Below are 20673 nucleotides of genomic sequence, written 5' to 3'. Positions count from 1 at the left end.
CAAGTTGCTATTGTACATTGATTACAAATATGCTAATATTTAAGTTCAAAGACCATTTTTTTTCTAATTGAAAAACTGTCATAACATAACTTTCATGTGGAACAATGGAAAAAATCCAACCCTGTAATGCATACTCTACTTTTTTTCCTTTATTTTTCTTATAACAACTTTATTGAGATATAATTCACATATCATAAAATTCATCCATTTAAAGTGTACAATTCAGTGGTTTTTAGTATATCCAGAGTTGAACACCATCACCACAGTCAATTTTAGAACATTTTCATCATCCCCTAAAGAAACCTCATACCCTCTAGCAGTCACCCCTATTCTTCCTGTTTCCCCCAGCCCCAGGCAACCACTTAATCTACATTGTCTCCTTAGATTTGCCTATTCTGAACATTTCATATAAATGGAATCATATGATGTTTGTCCTTTTTGACTGGCTTCTTTCTCTTAGCATAATGTTTTTAAGGTTCATATATGTTATGGCATATGTCAGTATTCCATTCCTTTTTATTTCAGAATAAGATTCCATTGTATGGATAAACCATGTTTTGTTTGTCCATGTGTCAGTTGATGGACATTTTGGTGGCTTCCGCTTTCTGGCTATTATGAATAATGCTGCTATGAACATTGGTAGAGATTTTTGTGTGGACGTGAGTGAGTTTTCATTTCCTTGTGTACATATCTAGGAGTGGAATTGCTGGGTCATGTGGTAACTGTTTTTAGCTGGTTGAGGAACTATCAGACTGTTTTTCAAAGCAGCTGCACTAATTCACATTTCCACCAGCGGTGTGAGAGGGTTCCGGCTTCTCCGCATCTTCACTAAACACTCGTTATTGTCTGTCTCTTTGATTATAGCCATGCTAGTGGGTGTGAAGTGGTATTTCATTGTGGTTTTGATTTGCATTTACCTGATGGCTAATGATGTCGAGCATCTTTTCAGGTGCTTATTAGCCATTTGTATATCTTCTCGGGAGAAATATCTGTTCAGATCATTTGCCCATTTTTTAATTTAGTTGTCTTTTTGTTGTTGAATTTTAATTTTACACTAGATATAATTCTCTTATCAGATACATGATTTACAAAAATGTTCCCAAATCTGAGTTGTTTTTTCACTTTCTTGATGGTATTTTTGAAGCATAAAAGTTTTTAATTTTGATGAAGTCCAATTTATCTATTTTTTATTTTGTTGCTTTTGTTTTTGGTGTTATATTTAAGAAACCATGGCCTAAGCAAAGATCACAAAGATTTGCACCTATGTTTTCTTATAAGAGTTTTATAGTTTTAGATCTTACATTTAGATCTTTAATCTATTTTTTAGTTAGTTTTTATATATGGCAAAGATAGGGGCTCAACTTCATTCTTTTGTATGTGGTCATATGTTTTTTTTTAATTCCTGTTCCCACACACACGCATCTTAAAAATTAGATTGCTTCTGTCTTCACTTAATATGATATCAGAAAATGTTTCTTTATTTTTATTCAGGCTTCACAATTGTTTTTAATCCATACATCATATTCTCTCAATTCAGTGTACGGTAGTATCCTAAATCTTCCCTATCATGTTGACCATTTGGCCTTTTTCATGTTTGGACCTATAAACATTTATGTCCACATAGCTCTTGACTCTATAGAATTACGTCCTTAGGATACATTCCCAAGAGTGGGATATTTTTAGTCAAAGGTTATGAACATTTTTCTAGTTCTTGTTACCTGTTGCTTTTCTTGGTTCCTGAAAGGGCTTTCTCAGTTTACAGCGCTGTAGCCAATGATATATGCAGCTTTGCAAACAGTGATGTTACCTTTCTAAAAGTTTTTGCTAACTTATCAGGTGAAAAATAATATTTCAGGATTACTTTAATTTCCATATCTCTTTTTAAAAATTAATGTGTTTTTTTAAATCCAATATATGTATATTATGTGGAAAGTCAAACGCTACTAACAACAACAACAACAGTAACAATAGCCTCCTTACCTAGCTGCTTTTAATTTTGGAGTCTATGTTACTTAGAATATCAGTTTGGTGGCTATGACAGAGTCATGGAAAACCAGTGACTTAAAAGATAGAAGTTTACTTCTTGCCCACATGGGACTCTGAGTGGGTATGACAAGTCTACTTTGTGAGGTGGCCGGGGCCAAGGCTCTTTCTGTCTTCCTGCTCTGCCCTCCTAGGATCTTGCCCTTATCTGTGTGTTCTAAGGTGTTCTGCACTTCAGCTGCATTGCAGTAAGTAAGCAGGGAGGAGAGAAGGGCATGCTCCTTCCCTTTGAGAGCATCCCCCAGAAGTTGCTTCTGCACATCCCCCACGGCCACAGCTAGTGCAAGGGAGGGGAGCTCTGCTGCCGTGAGCTCTGCAGCCATGTGTCCAACTAAACCTTCTACTGCTGGACCAGGAGAGACAGAGATGGGGTCAACTCGCAGTCTGGGCCACAGGCTGTTTCTCTGGTACAGACCGCCATGTGTCTGTCTAATAGGCCTGCACTGCTGTCTCTCGATTCACCAGTTCCTGACATCACCTAGTGACTTTCACTCCACCAGCCCTCCCCTTCCATCCTCCTAATAACATGCAGAATGCACAAATGTACACCTCTTCTTTGAGAAGGGACAGTATGGAATCGGAAATACGGGTCCCACTTTGAGAAGTGTTGGCGCTTGAGTGGCTTGGGCAGCAGGTGCCTCTCAGCCATGGTACCATGGGTGCAGGCTCTGGAGGGCTGTTTGGGCTGCATTTCTGTGCGTCCTGACACCCAAGGTGAAAGAAGATAAGAGCTGGCTTACATGCCTACAGAGCCTGTCTTTACCTCTTTGAAAAATAAATCCTAATTCCTAGGCTTATTTTAACTTTGGGGTTTGTGAAACATATTTTAGATAATTATATAAAGTCTTAACACACGGCAAATATAAATAGTAAGAGTTCCTAAATTATAACTGTTGTTAATTGTTTATGTTGCACTAAGCTCAAGTGAACTCACTCGTGGTTTGCCCCCTCTCTCATCCCTTCATCCTGTGGGCCTTTATCTGGGTCTTCATGCTTCCAGTCCTGCCTGTATCCAGTGAAGACTCAGGACATGTGGCTCGTCTGCCTGCTGCAGTAGTTGTAATGAGCTTCGTTTAAGATGACACACTGTTTGGATAATTCCAAGTCGAGTGTTTTATTGTGACCCCGTAAATATTGTTCACAACTGAGCCAAGTATAGTCTTTTTATACTTTCTGTTTTTCCTAAGGTTCATGACGTCCTCATTTTTTTCATTTGCTCTGTGTTCTTTGAATTTCTGACTGAATCTTTCCACACCCTCCCAGAAGCTCTTTAAAACTCCTCTCAATACAGTGTTCTGCATATTCCAACATGTCAAATAATCTATTGATTCCCTTTTTATCCTGAAGATGCTTCCTGGGCCCCTCTATCCTGCTCAAATCTGACCTGGTCACTCTTCAGGCCTCTGCTGTACATCTGTCATCCTAGGACTTCCCTCTGACTTTGTTCTACCAGTATCCATACCCTCTTTCCTTTGTTGGAGTCTCTGTTTCCTGATCCCATGTCTGTCTCTTTCTTGATTTACCCCTTCCTTTTGCTGGAACACATCCTCCAGTCTCTCCTTAGAAAGGGTATGTGGGAAGGAGCTGTTTTGTCTTTGTATGTCTGGAAGTCTCCTCTATGCTCAGTCATTTTCTACTCTCCTATCCACTTCCATCTTCACATGTTACAGTTTGGAATTTCAGACGTCTCTTGGTTTCATCATAGATAGATTTTTGTGTTTCTCATTCTTTTGTATATTTGAGGTATTTTTCAAAAGGAAAAGGGAGTGGTGGGAACATCTTTACTCCATCGTCTGGAAAGTAAAAACGCCATTTTCACTTCTTTGGTTATGAGCACAAATGAACATTTTCGTGTATTTGTTGAATCTTTTGATTTTCCACTGGTGCGAATTAGCTATTAATACCTTCAAAGAACAAATTCTTTAACAATTAGCACGAAACACAGAAGTTCTAATGCTTATTTTCTCACTTGTCTCCTCTGAGATTCAGATCGTGTTAGCGCCCCAGCTGACTACCCTCCACAGTTACTTGCTCTCATTTTCAGATTGCCTCACGCCCGTGACGGCTGTGAACATGCTCACCCAGCAGGAGGTCCCTGTTGTTATCTTGGCCAGAGCTGACTTTCAGGGCTCTCTGGATTCAAAAATAGGTAAGTAGCTATTAAGATGTAATCAGGATAATATATTTAACAGGCTTAAAATCAGAATACTAGCCTGTTGCTGTCCACTGGAGGAGCTGACTGTTGATTCCATGATCTGTTTTACCTCTTGATAAAAATGAATGCCCCTTCATTTTACCATCCTTACTTAAGAACTACATTTTGAAAGCTTGCCAAGTACATCACACCTTGCTATTTGCTATTGAGAATAATAAAGAATGTCCAGCCCGTGGATCTTGCCAGTAGAGCTAGTTGGTGAGACTTGTACATGTCATGTGGTGAATAATATAACTCAGATGCCAATCCAATTTCATAACTCATAGAACCAACAGCAGCTGCTGGGATGGGGGTTCAAAGCACAAATGATCCATGTGGGCTGAGTTTTTGGTGAAGGCTTTGTGGAGGAGGTGAACTTGAGCTATTCGAGAAAGGGCTGTGAAACAGCAGCAAAATTGAAGGCGTATTTAGAACTGTAAATTGGATATCCTTGGCAGCCTTACTCATTCCTGAGAGTTCTAAACTATCATTACCTAACAGGAAGTCTGGAAACGAACCAAGGGATGAGAAGCTAATGAAAGCTGCATCCCGGATCTGCCCCTAGGATGGACCTGAACGTCTCTCTTTACCAACATTCCTACTGGAGATTCCAGTCAGTCTCCCAAGTGCCAAAACCCTGCGGAGAAAGTTATTTCCACCCTCTCTATTTCCTAGCACGTAGGAGAAATAACATTTCTTATCAAAATTTTGTTTTTCCTCGCAATTCTCAGATCTGGGTTTTTTGGGTTTTTCTTTTTTTTGAGGAAGATTAGCCATGAGCTAACATCCACTGCTAATCCTACTCTTTTTGCTGAGGAAGACTGGCCCTGAGCTAACACCTGTGCCGATCTTCCTCTACTTTATATGTGGGACACCTGCCACAGCATGGCTTGAGGAGTGGTGCGTAGGTCCGTGCCCGGGATCTGAGCCAGTGAACCCCGGGCCACTGAAGTGGAACACGCTAACTTAACCACTGTGCAACCAGCCCAGCCCTCAGATCTGTTTTTGACAAAGTGATTTGAAAAAACATCAAAACAGAAAACAGATATTAAGCCATTCAAGTCATTCTCTTCTGACAATTTAAACCTAGCAAGTGTGTTGCTTAAAGGAAATAACTCCTTCTATTATTTTTATGTATTCTATAATTTTACTAATTAATACAACCAGCCAAGATAAACAATAAAGGAAGCTCTTGTTCATGTGGCTTTTTTGCTGGGTTTTTTTTTTTTTTGGTACTTGAGTCAAAGTACTGACACAATATTGAGAATTCTGAAAGACAAACAGAAAAATCTGATTTTTTTAGGTGTGCATGGAAAATCATTTTTCCTGTTGTCTTGATTTCCTACAGTTATGTAGTTAACATTTTCTAAGTTATGGCTTCTTGCCCTCCAAGAAGAAGAGAAACAAACAAACAAGAGATCAAGCGGTATTTTTGCCATCCCACCTGCATGTTGCAAATACTTTGCTCTCTACTGAGCCCCACATGACCAACACCATGGCCCAGAACATTCTTTATGTAGTCAAATAAATGTTGTGGTCACAATGTCTCCATTCAGACTTGACTTAGTTACTCCAAACCATGCACGTTTAGAATGTAGTAAATGGCTTTTGTCCCTTCTTGACCATGAACACTTTTCAGTGATGTTTATTGCTTGCCATTTGTCCTCACTCTTTAGTATCCTTCAAGTCCACTCTGAACATTTATTTGCTTCATTAGATGCTTTTTGTCAATAATCTCAGCTGGAACACCATGGAACGTTCCATTATACCACAGAGCTTTTCGTCTTACTGAAGAGCCACAGAACTTGTCTCCCAAACATGAAATCACCCTTTTAGGGCAGTGTTCCAGAGAGGTTGTTCTCAGAAATCTGACTTAAGCTTTTGTATACCACCATTAGTTTTATCTCTCTTATTTGCCACATGATGTGTTGTGTCCACAAGGATGGCAGCAGTTTTGAAAGATGAGCCTACAGCGGGAGTTCTCAACCAGGGGCGATTTTGCCACCAGGGGACGTTCGGCAATTTTAGAGACATTTTTGTTTGTCACAACTGGGGGAGTGCTACTGGTAGAGCCCAGGGATGCCGCTCAACATCCTACAGCCCCCACAACAAAGTCCAGAACGTCAGTAGTGCCAAGGTTGAGAAACCCTGACCTGCAGAACCAACAACTGAAAAACCTGTGTTTATGAATAGCTGAAGCCAAACCCGCGGGCCTTGGCCCTCTGGGTGAGTGATTGCCTTATGCTCAACTCCATCTCCTCAAGGGCATATATAGGTTGAAGAATAAATGTCTATTCAGAATGTGCTGTTGCCTCTGGGAACGAAGCACAGTATGAAGAAACACGGTTGCCAGCTTTCAACTTCCTGACTGAGTGGATTTTTCTAGGGTGCTAGGAAATGCTGGAGGAGTCAGCCCTGCTTCTCAGGAGAACGCCGGTGTCCTCTGTCCCTGAGGGAATTCAAAGAAGATGCTTGTGATTTACTATTTTAGTGACCAAAAGCATCCAACATTGTATATTTTAGAATTGTAACTATTTTTAAAAAGGAATTAAGCAAAGGAAAAAGACTTCAATGAAATCCTACCAATATGGTAAACTGGTTGTGTTAGGATAGTGGTTTTCTCTAAGACTGTTCTCCATTTTCCCAATGAAGTGATGTGGTTTTATAACTTCTGTAACTAAAGAAGATAGTTTCCTTTAAGAAGCTAAAGCTGTGTCAGTGCTGTCGGTTGTTTTGTGATTTGGGTGTTTACAAAGATGTTTTCTGTTTCTTCGCTCTGAATAGGAATCCCCAGCACCAGCTCAGAGGACACCATCTTAGCCCAAACCCTGGGCTTGTCCTACTCTGAAGTCATTGAAACTTTGCCAGATGGCACAGAGAGACTGAGCAACTCTGCGGAGGTTGGTGCCCTGTGGCATGGGCCTAAGATCTTGCGTCTAAAATCATGACCTTGACCTGAGTTTGATGAGACCTTTTCCTTTGGGTGCAAATTACCACCTGCCATTTCACTCGTCCCCACACCTAACGGTCACGCAACCTCGTTTCTTAATCTATGAAAACAAAATACTAGAAGGTTATCAACTCTAGGTCAAACCCAATCCTACAATAGTATGTCATCGAAGTAACTAAACTTTATTTTGAGAATCTTCTGCTTGAGAAAAATGACCTCTTCCAGGGAAACATTCCTTAGGAGAGGGGACTGAAATTGGCTGTTCTTGCTAGAGACCTCTGTTCTCCTCAGATTACTGACTTATTTCCACCTAAGGTTTAACTCACTTATAGAAATGAACAGAGAAGTTCTGAGACATGTTTATTTGGTCGTCATTATCTCTTGCCAGGTGGTAAGTCTTCCAAGATTTGAACCCAGTCTCTATGTTGAACTGGGCCAGAAAGTATGGTTTAAGAGGTAGGGTGAGGCATGGTGGGGAGAAGTGGGAAATGGCTTAGAGCAATGAGTGTCAAACTGAGCACACAGCAGAATCACCTAGCAGCCTTGTTAAACACAGATTGCCTGGCCCCCACCCGGAGATGCTGATTCAATAGTCCTGGGTGGAGCCCAAGAATTTCCAGGTGATGCTGCTACTACTGCCGATCCAGGAACCACATTTTGAAATCACTGGCTTAGAAACTTGCTACCCAAGCTGAGTCCCTGGGCCACCAGCATTGGCGCCACTTGTTGGAAATGTAGACTCCCGGACCCTGCCCCAGTCTAGTAAGATTTCCAGGTGATTCATGTGCACATTGAAATTTCTGAGTACTCGTTTAGAGCCCTCTTTCTTAAACTTGGCTGCACTTTGGAAAGACCTGGTAAGTTTTTAGAAATACTGATGCTTGAGTCCCACCCCAGACATTCTGATTTCATGGTAACGAGGTAGGGGGTTATGGACCGAACATCAAGAGTGTTCACAGCTGTGCAGGTGACTCTAAGGTGCGGCAGTCGGGGAACTGCTGGCTTAACATAGTGATTGCCTACCTGGCTGTGTGTCTGAATCACCTGGGAGATGCTTGCTGGCCCCACCCCGGGTGATCCTGATTCAGTTAGATCCAGGTTTTTCAGGTTTGGGACTCCCTGGCTACAGGATGTTATATATATGTTTATATATATATAAAGAATAAGGGCATGGCCAGTTTTTTTCCTTTATAAGGAGTGACAGCATTTTCTGACCTCATGTTTGTGCCTTCACTTCATAAATCGTATCTCCAGACATGAGTCATGCTTTCAGATGTCGAACCTTAAACCTGGCCCCCTGGATGTGGAGCCACACCAAGGTTTCTGTAAGGGAACCCCAGATAACCCTCTGCAGGGCAAGAAAGGGGACGCTCAGGGCCAAAATTAGGCTTCTGAAGTTCCCAGAGAAATGCCCCCTCCTTAGTATACGACTGAGCATTAATTATGCTCCCCTGCTTCTTTCAAATAGCTTCAGGTGGTCTGTTGAATCTTCTGGCTGTAGACTGAATATCTAGGATAAAGGCATTCTTTCAACAGATGGAAAGAGAATGGATAGTGAAAGGCTCCTTTCGTCCCTGAGCTCCTGGAATGTAAAGACAGTGATGCACAGGGAAGATAGACTTTCAGGAGAGCTTGTGATCACTGGTACTGTAATGGTATGATAGTGGGAGTGTGGGACATAGAAAATGCCCTCCAGAGTATAACTGGTTCCTTGGCAGAGAGCTCTATACTTCAGAAGACACTTCAGACCCGTAATGAAAAGAGCTGCTTTTGATAAACGTAGCTGTACTTTCTTACTCTTTATGCCTCATGACTGTAAGCTCCTTGAGGGCAGGGGGCAGATTGGATTTATTTTTGTGCCCCCAGTGCCTAGCACAGGCCTGACACATAGTAGGCATGCACTGTGTCTTCACTGAACCAATGCCAGGGTACCCACGATCCAGCCGCGCTGGCTCGATTCTTATCATTAACTTGGTTCTCTGAAAAGCATCAGGTGAAAAGAGACTTTCTCTTTTCTAGTGTCGTATCCTGGCCTGCTGTCTATAAAATGGGGGCATTCAAATACACAAGGAGTGGTTCTGGTCCTTCAGGCCTCAGTTTGTTCCCCACTTGCCTGAATTCCTTCTGCTTTAGGATAATATTGAATTTTTCTTTTCTAGATATTTTCCCCCCCAACAGAGGAGTAGTCGTTAGAAATATGTATCATGCAGGTCTTTACTGGCAGCTAAATGCTGATATTTTCTCTGTAGGTATGGCAGGGCTCAGGTGATAGAGGGAGTCACAGAACCAGGGCCACTTTACCTATTAGACACAGTGGACACAGTTCCCGGGGCCCACAATACTTTCAGGGGCCCCCAAAAAGGTTTAATTTCTTTTAAAATCAGAAGAGTGAACTCTTAGGGTCAAAAATTATATTCATCTTTAGTCAACACACTAAAATACAACTTTTAATATTATCTTAAGAAGGAAGGGCCCACAAAGGTATCCAGGGCCCACAAAAGTCATAACGTAGCCCCTAGAGACCACGCATAAAAACAGCAGTCCCGGGGGTGGCGTGGGGGTGGTAACTTGTTCCTGAGAGGAAGGAACGGACTCTCTCCTTTGCCTCTCAGTTCACAGGTATGACCCGGCAGGATGCGTTTCTGGCCCTGACTCAGAAAGCCCGGAGGAAGAGAGTGGGTGGAGACGTGACAAGTGATAAACTGAAGGACTGGCTGATCTCGCGGCAGCGCTACTGGGGCACGCCAATCCCCGTGGTCCACTGCCCAGCCTGCGGCCCCGTGCCGGTGCCTCTGGAGGACTTGCCGGTGACCTTGCCCAGCGTCACGTCTTTCACCGGCAAGGGAGGCTCCCCACTGGCCACAGCTTCGGAGTGGGTGAACTGCTCCTGCCCTAGGTAAGGAACCACGTCCCCCAGCAGTGGCCCAGCCCCCTGCCAGGGTTTCAGACTCCTCCTGCCTCCTGGGGCTCCCTCTGCTCCCTTTTTCCAGGACTTCCACCAGACTGGAAAGAATGCCCTAGGCCTCTCGGGACCTTTGGGAGAAGGGGCTGGGATCTGAGGCCTAGCTGCTGTGATGGGCGCCCTCTCTGCTGCTCTGAGCTGGTGGAAGTGGCAGCGTCAGTTCACACTGCTCCTGGAAACATCTGATCCAGCCCATAGAAAAGCTGCACATTTGCATCATACCTTTGTAGAGGACAAGTTTCTTCCATTTTATATTCCAAAGAGCTCCTTGGAGATGAGAGAAATATTTTCTCCTTCCGCCTTACAGTTTTCCCACACGGTGACCGTGGAGACTTTCTCACAAGTAGCAGAACAGTAGCCGTGACGAGTGTGCTCAGGGGCTTCATGCTTAATATACTGAAACACACTGTTTCCTTTCTCCTCATCTTGGAGTGGGATTGCATTTTTCTGTCAATTCACTGGCATGTCTCAAATGTGATTTTTATGATCTCATAGCAGCTGATTAAACAAGTAAACAACAGCAAGCTCTAGTATCTTCCTTCTGTGGAGAAGCCATTTTTGTCTGCCTTATAGATCATGATGAGGATGTTTTAGAAATAATTTTGTCCTCTGCTAGTCCAGAGCTGAGTTATAAGGTTGGTACCTAGGTAACCACATAGTGCAATGGCAAGGTTCAGGCCGGGCAGACAGATAGACAACAGTGGACTCAAGTCCTGGCCCTGCCCCTTAACCAGCTGTGTGGTCTTGGGAAAGTCATTTAACTTCTCTGAGCTTCGATTCCCTTGTCAGGAACTGAAATAACTCCCTTGAAGGGCCGTGTAGAAGACCAGAAGCAACACATGTAACCCTGCACAGTGGCCCCTCGCAAACATTCAGTGAACGGAAGTGTTACTTCCGTCGTGCCAGGGACTTGCTAACAGTCCTCCCAGGTGCTCACTCAGGTGGCGTGGAGATTTGAGATGGGGCTTGTGGGCAGGAACATAGGGAGCTCGTGGCCAAGAGGGACAGCATAGTGGTAAGAACCACAGGCAGCAGAGTCCAACAGATGTGGATTTCTTACTCTTGAGCTGCAAGTCCTTGGGCGGATTTCTTAAGCTCTCTTATTCCACGTTACTCATCTGCAAAATGGGGACATCATCTACCTCATAATCCCCAGGGTTACTGGGGATTAAATGAGAAAATGTCTGTGAAGCCTTTGGCTCAGTGCCTGCCACCCAGTATTAGGATTATTACTGTTGGAGCTAATAATGATAATAATGTCACCGTCACCATCATCTATCCTCCTACTTACCAAGGAACCTCTCCCATATCATCCAGCGTTTAGTGTCAGCCATAAAACATGTTGGTTGTCTTCAAGTCCAATGTGACCATTAAAAAGAAAACCAGCATGGCAGGTTTTAGCCAGATGTTATTCCTTTATCAATTGAGTCCTGCATTTTCTTCCTAACTTGTATACGGGTTCACTAATGGTGAGGAGAAAAAGTAATGTTTATCTTCTAATTATTTCCCAGAATAGTATCTGTGTTCTGGTTGATTGCTCTCCAGATAAAAAGACCTGGCTTTAATGTAGAGATGCACTGTTGAGATCAGTATCTCATAACAACCCTGAGTGGTCGGTTACAGAATTCCCTCGGGGTTCTCTCTGATAAGCTCCTACCCCAGGGACCCACCACTGTTCCCGGTGGGAGGCCTCCTAACTAAAATGCAGGAGGCCCCTGGGAGTCCCAGAGCCCTACCAGATCTGTGGCTGCTGTCTCTCTGCTCAGCCACTTCCATTTAACAAGTAGAAGGTGGGCAGTCGCTGTTTCCTTCAGTAATATTTATAACGCTAGTATGAACTGCTTCACAGACGCAAGATATAAATGCAACCCTTCTTTTATTTAAAAATTAAAAACAGACTCAAGCCCTTGCATGCTAAATTAGCAGGAGATTCATCAGTTCCTCTTGGGGCTCCTCATGCCCCTCCTTGAATTCTCCAAGAACCCCCCGAAGACTTATACTGCCAAAAGGGCAGCGTTTGGAGGAGTGGATCCCACGTCCATACCTCAAAAGGGAGGCCCTGGAGTCTGAACTGTGTGGCTTCTCACTGGCACAAAGAGTTCCTGTTAACAGTTGATACAACCCATCCATTGTTCATCCAGGCCTTGAGGGGTCTTCAAGGGACTGAGCCCCCTCCTAGGCTGGGTTTGACTAAGGGCATTCTTTCTTGGGTTCCTAGAAGTTGTGGCTTTTGGCACCCGGTTCTTTCAGTCTCACAGAACATGCTTCAAAACCGGTTCAGCAGTTGGGCCCTTGTGGAACCCTGGTCCTCCCCAGGCAACTCCATCCTGGGACGAGGATTGCTTTTTCTTTTCAGCCCTTTGCACACCGAGTATCGCACTTTATTCATTTTTTTGGACAGTAGAGCTCTCTTCACCCTCTGTAAGGAACCTATCTTTAGGCAGTGGTGTGTTGGTAAATGTGTATTAAATAGCTCTCTGGGGGCCAGCCCCGTGGCCGAGTGGTTAAGTTTGCAAGCTCTGCTTCGGCGGCCCAGTGTTTCGTCGGTTCAGATCCTGGGCGCGGACATGGCACCGCTCGTCAGCCACGCTGAGGCGGCGTCCCACGTGCCACAACTAGAAGGACCCACAACTAAAATATACGACTATGTACAGGGGGGACATGGGGAGAAAAAGCAGAAAAAAAAATAGCTCTCTGGAGGGGGGCTTCTGATTTGTAGTGTTTGCTGATTTCTGTGGTATACATACTCCCACTGGGACTAATTTCAGGATACCAACTTGACATCACTTCTCACAGAGGTGGGAAGATACACTAACAGTTGACTCTCACAAGATGGTATGAGTTGGCACCAGCACACCACTGCCCTTGGGCCTCAAGGGTGATTTATCCTCCTAAGCTCTCACCAGTGGATTTCTGCACCCCTCACCCTAAAGCAGAAATAGAAAAAAAAAACCCAAGTTCATTTTTCAGCATAGCATCTTGATACATTTGGTTTTCAACTTCTCTTCATAAATTGGTTTGCCTCATAAGCATCATAAAGTAGGCCTTGGCAGAAAGCAATCTTGACATGCCTGAAATAGAAGTTAACGTGCAAAAGAGACACTCACTCTTATCTTCTCCTTTTGGGTTGTTAGATTTTTGCCATGTTAAAGAAGTGGGTAAATAAGGCTTTTAATTGTTGAAGATTGAAATTTTTCATTTTGTAAATTTCTTTAAAACATCATGTACCATACAATACAAAAAGAGAGCTTTCTCTGAATTTTCTTGATGTGGCATTGTTCTTGTGACATTTTAAATTCATACTGATTGTCATAGCTTCCTCAAAGGCTGACGGAAAACTGCATTAAAATTTAAAAAGAAGGGGCCGGCCCAGTGGCCAAGAGGTTAAGTTCACACGCTCCGCTTCAGTGGGCCAGGGTTTCACTGGTTCAGATCCTGGGCGTGGACATGGTACCATTCCTCAGGCCACTCTGAGGTGGCGTCCCACATAACACAACCAGAAGGACCCACAACTAAAATATACAACTATATACTGGGGGAATTTAGGGAGAAAAAGCAGGGAAAAAAAAAAAGAAGATTGGCAACAGTTGTTAGCTCAGGTGCCAATCTTTAAAAAAAAATTTTTTTAAAGAAAACAATTGATGAACTTCATTTATTTCTTAGGTGCAAGGGAGCAGCCCAGAGAGAGACAGACACGATGGATACCTTTGTTGATTCTGCTTGGTACTACTTCAGATACACCGACCCTCAGAATGCTCACAGGTAAGCCCTGCTGCATTCACTGAGCATGCATCAGTCTGGGTCGTCCAAGAAGCAAACACCATGATGGAATTAGACATGCAAGAGATTCGTTGAGGGATATGCGTATGAAGAATGAAGGGGTGAGGGAGCAGGAGTCCTTAGACCATGATGCTGGTCTAACACTTGTGAAAGGAGAAGGGGAAAGAAAGAGGATTGGGTAGGAAGAGCCTCAGATCGTGGCACAGCTCTGAGAAAGTCCCAACCAGGCCAGTGGGAATCCCCGAGCAAAGCTTGTCCTTCAGAGAGTTCCAAGTCAGGCAGAAATGCCTCTGCTCTGGTCCCCTGCCTCTGGGAGAGCGTGGGCTGGCATGAACGCTGAGCAGATCCAAAGATGCGACAGCTAGAAGCTGTTGGTCAGCTGTGCTCCTTGAAACAGGCTCACTCTGGTAAAGGGAGTGTGTTAAATTATTAAATTAGATTCTTCACAGCCAAGTAAATCTCAAGTACAAGGAAAATAAAAACAGAAAAAGGAAGGAATTGCTATTGTAATACCTTCCTTGGCCCTTCGGTGAACTGCATTTATGTGATTGTGAAGATGTAATATTATTTACTTAACTGAAAATAATGCCATAAGTCTACCGGGAGGTAGGGAGTATGAGGAGCTGAGAAGCCTTACCTCTCACCACATAGTCAGTAGATCATTTTTAAATTGACAAATCAACAAAGAATATAAACATATTTTTTAATAATGGCCAGAGGAAACAGCTAAAAGAATTAAAAGTGACTAAGGGATAGGCCTCGGGGAGGGGAGTTGGTGAAGGAAGGTGCTGGAGACTGCTGTTTTAAATCATAACCCTTCTAGTCCTATTTGACTTTTCTGCTCTGTGCATGTGTTTCTTTGACCAAAGTGAATGCATGAATAAGGGAGAGAGAGCTGTAGGCAGATAGGTAAGGAGAGGGACTGAGAGAAAGGAAAACTATGCAGACCCAGGAAAGGCACACGCCCCGTGCTTCAGAGGCCTCGCCAGCTTGCTCTTGTCTGTGGGAGAACTGTCATCCTGAACCCCTGCAGTCCACCTAGACAAATGCCCCCTTTTTCTTCCTGGGTTGTAAAATATAGTGAGATGGGTGCTCCTGCTCTCCTGCTACTCAAATCCCGCCCTGCAGTATTGCAATTCTGTAATTGGGGTTCAGGCCATCTAGACATGAGTGGGATCCTGAGTCAACAGTAGCCGGCAGAGGCAGGATGTCTGCTGGGGCTGGGAACCACCAGGGTGGCCCGGCTAACCTACAGAGGGGGCCTTCTGAGTCTTCCTTCTAGAAGGGGCTTTTGGTGCATTCCACTTAGTAACAGCTGGCTTAGAATGGGAGGGGAATCAGGCTCTCTGCCTCTCCGAATGCTTCAAAGGAAAGCCTGCTTACAGATGGTGGAGACTCTAAGTTACAGTGATGGGACCCTTGACTAGAGAGAGACATCTTGAGACCTGCACCGCCCCCTACTTTGGGAATACCACGAGCGCATCATTTCCCTCAGAAGATGCTGCCCTCAGTTTCCGCACTGGCTGGAGTTCTCACTAGTGTGGTTTCCGGGCTAGATCACAGATCCAAGCTATAGCTCCTTTCAACATGTCACTCCTTAATTTATCCCAAACTTGTTTTTGGGCCGAGTACCATCCTTGATTTCCCTTTCTTTTCTGTCACCTAGATGAGCAGTTGGATTTCTCAAGGGAACCATTTTTCAGAACGGAAAAGCATTTTTTAAAATTTTACCAGAAGGGCCGGCTGGGTGGCACAACAGTTAAGTTCACATGCTCCACTTTGGTGGCCAGGGGTTCGCCAGGCCGGATCTCAGGCAGGGACCTATGCACCACTTCTCAAGCCATGCTGTGGCAGGCGTCCCACATATAAAAAGTAGAGGAAGATGATGAGCACAGATGTTAGCTCAGGGCCAGTCTTGCTCAAAAAAAAAATTTTTTTTTACCAGAATTCTGGCACAGTGACTGGAGGAGAGAAAACCAAGCTATATTAAGATGAACCTACTTGCCAAGCACCAGGCTGTTACTCCCAGGCTGAGCTGGAGCCAGCCAGGTCCCTGCTGGGGTAAAAAGGTGCTTCGAGGCGTGGGGAATAGAATTCACAGATATCTGAAGCCATGGAGTACAGATTCTCCAAGGGCAAAGGTTTCCTTCACTGGATCACCTCAAGTGAGGGTGTTACTTTGGGATTAAGAACTCTGTCCTCAGCCAGCATCACTTCCCACCACCACTGCCACGCACACAGGCGTGCACACACACTTACACACATACACCCTGCACCCTTCGGACACTCCCCCTCGAGTCCCAGCCAGAAAATAGAGGGAAGTGGCATTTCCTTTCCTCCCCGGCATCCATTAGGACTGGGGAGTATGGGGACCCCTTCCTTTTAGGATCTCTGTCAACTAAAGTGTCTGTTAGGTGGGAGAGTCGTTGGGCTGTTTTATGACAGTCACTCTAAATATGCTCATTGCATTCAGGAGGCCATATATAGGCTCTTGCTGACTATCTGTATTTTAAGGCTGCTTTTAAAAATAAGATTGAATTTCTGTTTTAAAATGAACATTTAGCATCTGCATGTTAATCTCCATTGTAAGTGCCACGTTGCCCTCTATTGGTAAGAACTCAAGAATCTCAGTTATCTAATTGTAATAAAAATTAAAATAAATCTAGATATTCAAATACACGTTTTACAGAAATACCTTTTTTTGGCTGGTATGTTTTCCTCTTGCCCTCATTTTGTATGAAAATTGCCTTTGTTAAAATATGTCAGTAATAGCTTCTGAAACAGTTTTTATAAATATCATAAATCAACACTGATCTGATTTTTTTCTCCTTTGTTATATAAGCTTTTCTCTTATTATATTTTAAAAAGAAAACCACTGTTTTTCTCTAACATAATGTATTTCAGGGAATATGCAAATTATAGTTGGTCTGTCTAATTGATTTTAGCAAAGTAGGTTTTTAAAAAATGACAGTTTCTCTTTCTTCCAGCCCTTTTAGCGCAGCTTTGGCCGATTACTGGATGCCTGTGGATTTGTACATTGGCGGGAAAGAACATGCTGTCATGCACTTGTTCTATGCGAGATTCTTTAGTCATTTTTGCCATGATCAAAAAATGGTCAAACACAGGTGAGCATTTACACTGCTTTGCAAAAGAATTCAGTTCCGTGAACACCAACTTAAAGCAGGTGTCAGTTCTTCCGAAGCAAGATAAATATATGTAGCAGAAAAATTCTATTTTTCCAGTACACTTTTAGAGGTCGTTGTTAGCCTTCACCCTTTGAAGTGCGTTTCTCTTGCTTAATCAGTTCTAGCACGTTGGGCTGCGTGCTCACAGAGGATCTTGCCTTCAGCTCTTCTCTGTTTAACTGAGTTAAGTGATTGAGATTCTTACTTGTGAGGCAGAGAAGAGCGAGTGGTTCATATGTTATATGGCTTTTATAGCTTCTCGTGTGAGGTCATGTTTATCATCTGGTCCCTCTGTGTAAGCTCTATTTCTAAGCTTGATTGAATCCTTCCTTGATAAATCACTATGATAAAAGTATATAATGAATTAAAAGCTAGGCAATCACATTGTACATCCATTGATAAATTCCTTTCCTATTGGCCTATCATCTCTTGCCTATTATGTTCAGAAAAATGTGTGTGTGCTTTTTTCCCATGAAATACATCATATAAATAAAGGATGTGTTTAGTGTATTATGTAATTTAAAGAATAAAATGATATCCGTGCACCCCCTCTGCAGTTTAAGAAATAGAGCTCAACAGTCCCTTAGAATACCCAGGGTGCCCCTCTCCATCATATCATCCCTCTTCCTACACCACCATCCCTCCCCCAGTTAACCCCTGTCCTCAATCTTGAATTATTCATTTTCCTGCTTTTCTTTATAAGTTCATCGCCTCTGTGTATATTCTGAAACAATGTGTATTGTTTAGTTTTCCTGTGTTTGAACTTTATGTAAGTAGAATGGTATTTCACGTGTTCTCTCTTGCTTTCCTCACTCATCGCTTTTTGGGATTCATGCATGTTGCTGCATGGAGTTGTGCTTCGTTTCGGTTTCACCTCTATATGGTATCCCATTACATGGAACGGAATTTCTAGTCCAGAACTCACTGTGTGTCCACACCACCGTTGATGGTTGTTGGACTCCTTCGTGCAGTTATGAGCAGAACTGCAGTGAGCACTCTTGTACACGTTTCCTGGCGTACCTGTCAGCATTTCCCTTGAGTGTGTACCTGAGAGCAGAATTGCTGAATCATAGGGTATGCACGTGTTCAGCTTTACTAAGGAACATCAAAGTGTGTTCCAAATTAGCTGTAAAACCTACGCTCGCACTAGCAGAGATGAGGGTTGCTATTGCTCTACGTCATCATTACAGCATTTGGTACTATCGAACTTTTTAAATTTTGCCAAACTGGTGTTATATAATGGATCACTTTGTGACTTAAATTTGAATTTAAAAACACTGCTTACTTACTGAGGTTTAGCATGTTTTTAATATGTTCATGAATCTCTGTGTTTCCCGTTAAATCCCTGTTTGTGTCCTTTGCCCTTATTTCTTCTGGGTTGTCTTTTATTGATTGTAGGAATTCTTTTAATATTCCGGATGCTAATCCTTTTTCAGCTGTATGTATTGCATGTATTTTTTCCTACCTCTTAGCTTATTTTTATGGTATCTTTTGATGAACAGAAACTGTAAATCTAATGTAGTAAATGTTAATAATCTTTTCCTTTACGGCTATTGCTTTTAGTGTCTCGGTACCATTAACGGAACAGTCCATCCATTTCCCCACTGATCTGTAGTGCCCGCTCCATCATAAATCAAGTTTTCGTGTATATTGCAAGGGCCTTTTTATAGGCTCTTTATTCTATCCATTGATCTGTTTGCCTTTTGCTGTGCTAATTATTTACTGGCTTTGTTATTTTAATTTTACAAGTCTTAATATCCAGTAAGAGAAGTCCTCCTACTTTGTTCTTTTTCTTTGGGAGTATTTTGGCTATGATTGGACCTTTGTTCTTCCATATAAATTTCAGATTCAGTTGTCAAATTCCACAGAGGTATCTATTGGGAGTTTAATTGGAATTATATGGAATCTAAATATTTACTAATATCTTTTCGCACTCTTCCTTCTTGCATTTCTGACCTTAAATCTGAAATCATTTCCCTTTTATCTGAAATGTATACTTTAGAATATCTCTTATGTCCTTTAGTGAAGGTTCATCCAATAGTTCTTATTTGTCTAAAAATACATATATTTCTACCTCATTTCTTAGAGTTTGCCAGCTCAAAGACGCATTTAAAACAATAACTGTTTTGTATCTTTTCTGGCTTTTTCACTTGTTTTTCATCAGGACAATAGTTCAGGCTCTCTTGTTTGCCAGGAGCATAGTTCCCGGGATTTTTTTTCAGTTGTGTTTTGTTTTTTGTTTTTTTAATAGAACATGTTTTAGAGTAATTTTTAATTGCAGAGAAGGGGAAAACATATCTGATTATCTCTCCAGATAACCTATATTAACAGTAGAAAAATAAAATAATAAAAAAGTAATACATCTAAGATTAAAAGTTTTTAACTGCGCAAAGTGAACATTGAAATTTCCCTCCCTGTACCCCACCCTCCACCCTTCTCCTCAACTTAAGGTTCTTTTGATTTCTTCAGAAAAATATTTTGTGTATCTCCATGTTTCTGTTGATATGCTCATTTTAAAATTTTATATATGTGTAATGTTTGTTACATATATGTATATTACATACAATGTGCGATATAAAATTTACATACAGATATTATATTTATGTATTTTGCTTTTTTGATTTAATAATATTATCTTGGTGATCTTTCCACATCACTGTGCACAAATCTCCCATTTTTTAAAATTTATGTATAATGTTCCATCATATGAATATATCATAATTTATTTGTCATGTATTTTTTCCAATTGCTATTACAAAAAAAAAATATCTAGTGACTCTATCTATATTCTTGGCAGGTATTTGGGATCATATCTGTAGGTTCAAGTTCTGACACTGGGAAGTGCTGGGTCAAAGTATATGTGTTTTTAAATTGTTGATAAAAAGTATTTTAGTTTTAAAACCTGTGTAACGCAGACTAAAATGCATTTTCATTAAAATGAAGCACACTGAAAGGTGCCTCGCTTCACACCGCGCGCAGACCTGCTTCCTCACGCAGGCACACACAGATTAGAAGTCTACTGTCAGAAAAGTAATTTAGGATATAAATCAAATGCTTAAAATAATTTTCTTCTCCTTACTCCCAGAGACCTTCATGTGTAACAATAAACCGATCTGCATCAGAAGAACACTAACCACATTAGCAACATTAATCGTCAGGTAGATAAATTAGTGAAAATGTTGGTACCTTGGGTTACAGGATTTACCATTCTGCCTTGCATTTCTTCTCTATGGAAACTTCTTTACCTCACTAGATAAAGTTTACCCTTGAGGATGGGAACTGTGTCTTGTTACTGTCACAGTATCATGGATATTGTACGTTCATTCTCGGAGAATGTTTGTTTAGATACATGAGTTTAATCCCTTGATATAAACACATAAAAGTTCACATCCTTCAAAGGAAAGGTTCTCCTTGGGATAGAGAGAATTGGATAGAGGTTAAGTACAAAGACCAAATACAGCGTGAGAAATATTTCCTTCTCATGTAGGTCTAGAAACAAATACCATAAATGACTTCTGGCTCCTTAGTGGGGGGCACATTTCTCTGAAAAATTATTTGT

General features: G+C 42.2%; 1 protein-coding gene across 4 annotated transcripts in view; it reads left to right on the top strand.

The window, feature by feature from the left end:
• LARS2 (leucyl-tRNA synthetase 2, mitochondrial) overlaps positions 1 to 20673 on the top strand; it is a 165808-nt gene that overhangs the window by 103797 nt on the left and 41338 nt on the right. For all 4 annotated transcript variants that reach the window (XM_070237846.1, XM_001500836.5, XM_023620580.2 and 1 more), the window contains exons 10-14: positions 4088 to 4192; positions 7022 to 7137; positions 9800 to 10083; positions 13813 to 13911; positions 16917 to 17054. In XM_070237846.1, the coding sequence (XP_070093947.1) occupies positions 4088 to 4192; positions 7022 to 7137; positions 9800 to 10083; positions 13813 to 13911; positions 16917 to 17054 (742 nt within the window). The remainder of the gene's footprint in view (positions 1 to 4087; positions 4193 to 7021; positions 7138 to 9799; positions 10084 to 13812; positions 13912 to 16916; positions 17055 to 20673) is intronic.

The sequence above is a fragment of the Equus caballus genome, chromosome 16 (genome assembly GCF_041296265.1).
Source record: "Equus caballus isolate H_3958 breed thoroughbred chromosome 16, TB-T2T, whole genome shotgun sequence".
In the NCBI taxonomy this organism is placed as follows: Eukaryota; Metazoa; Chordata; class Mammalia; order Perissodactyla; family Equidae; genus Equus; species Equus caballus.
The sequence above is the reverse complement of the archived record's forward strand: the minus strand, read 5'-3'. Positions and strand labels throughout refer to the sequence as shown.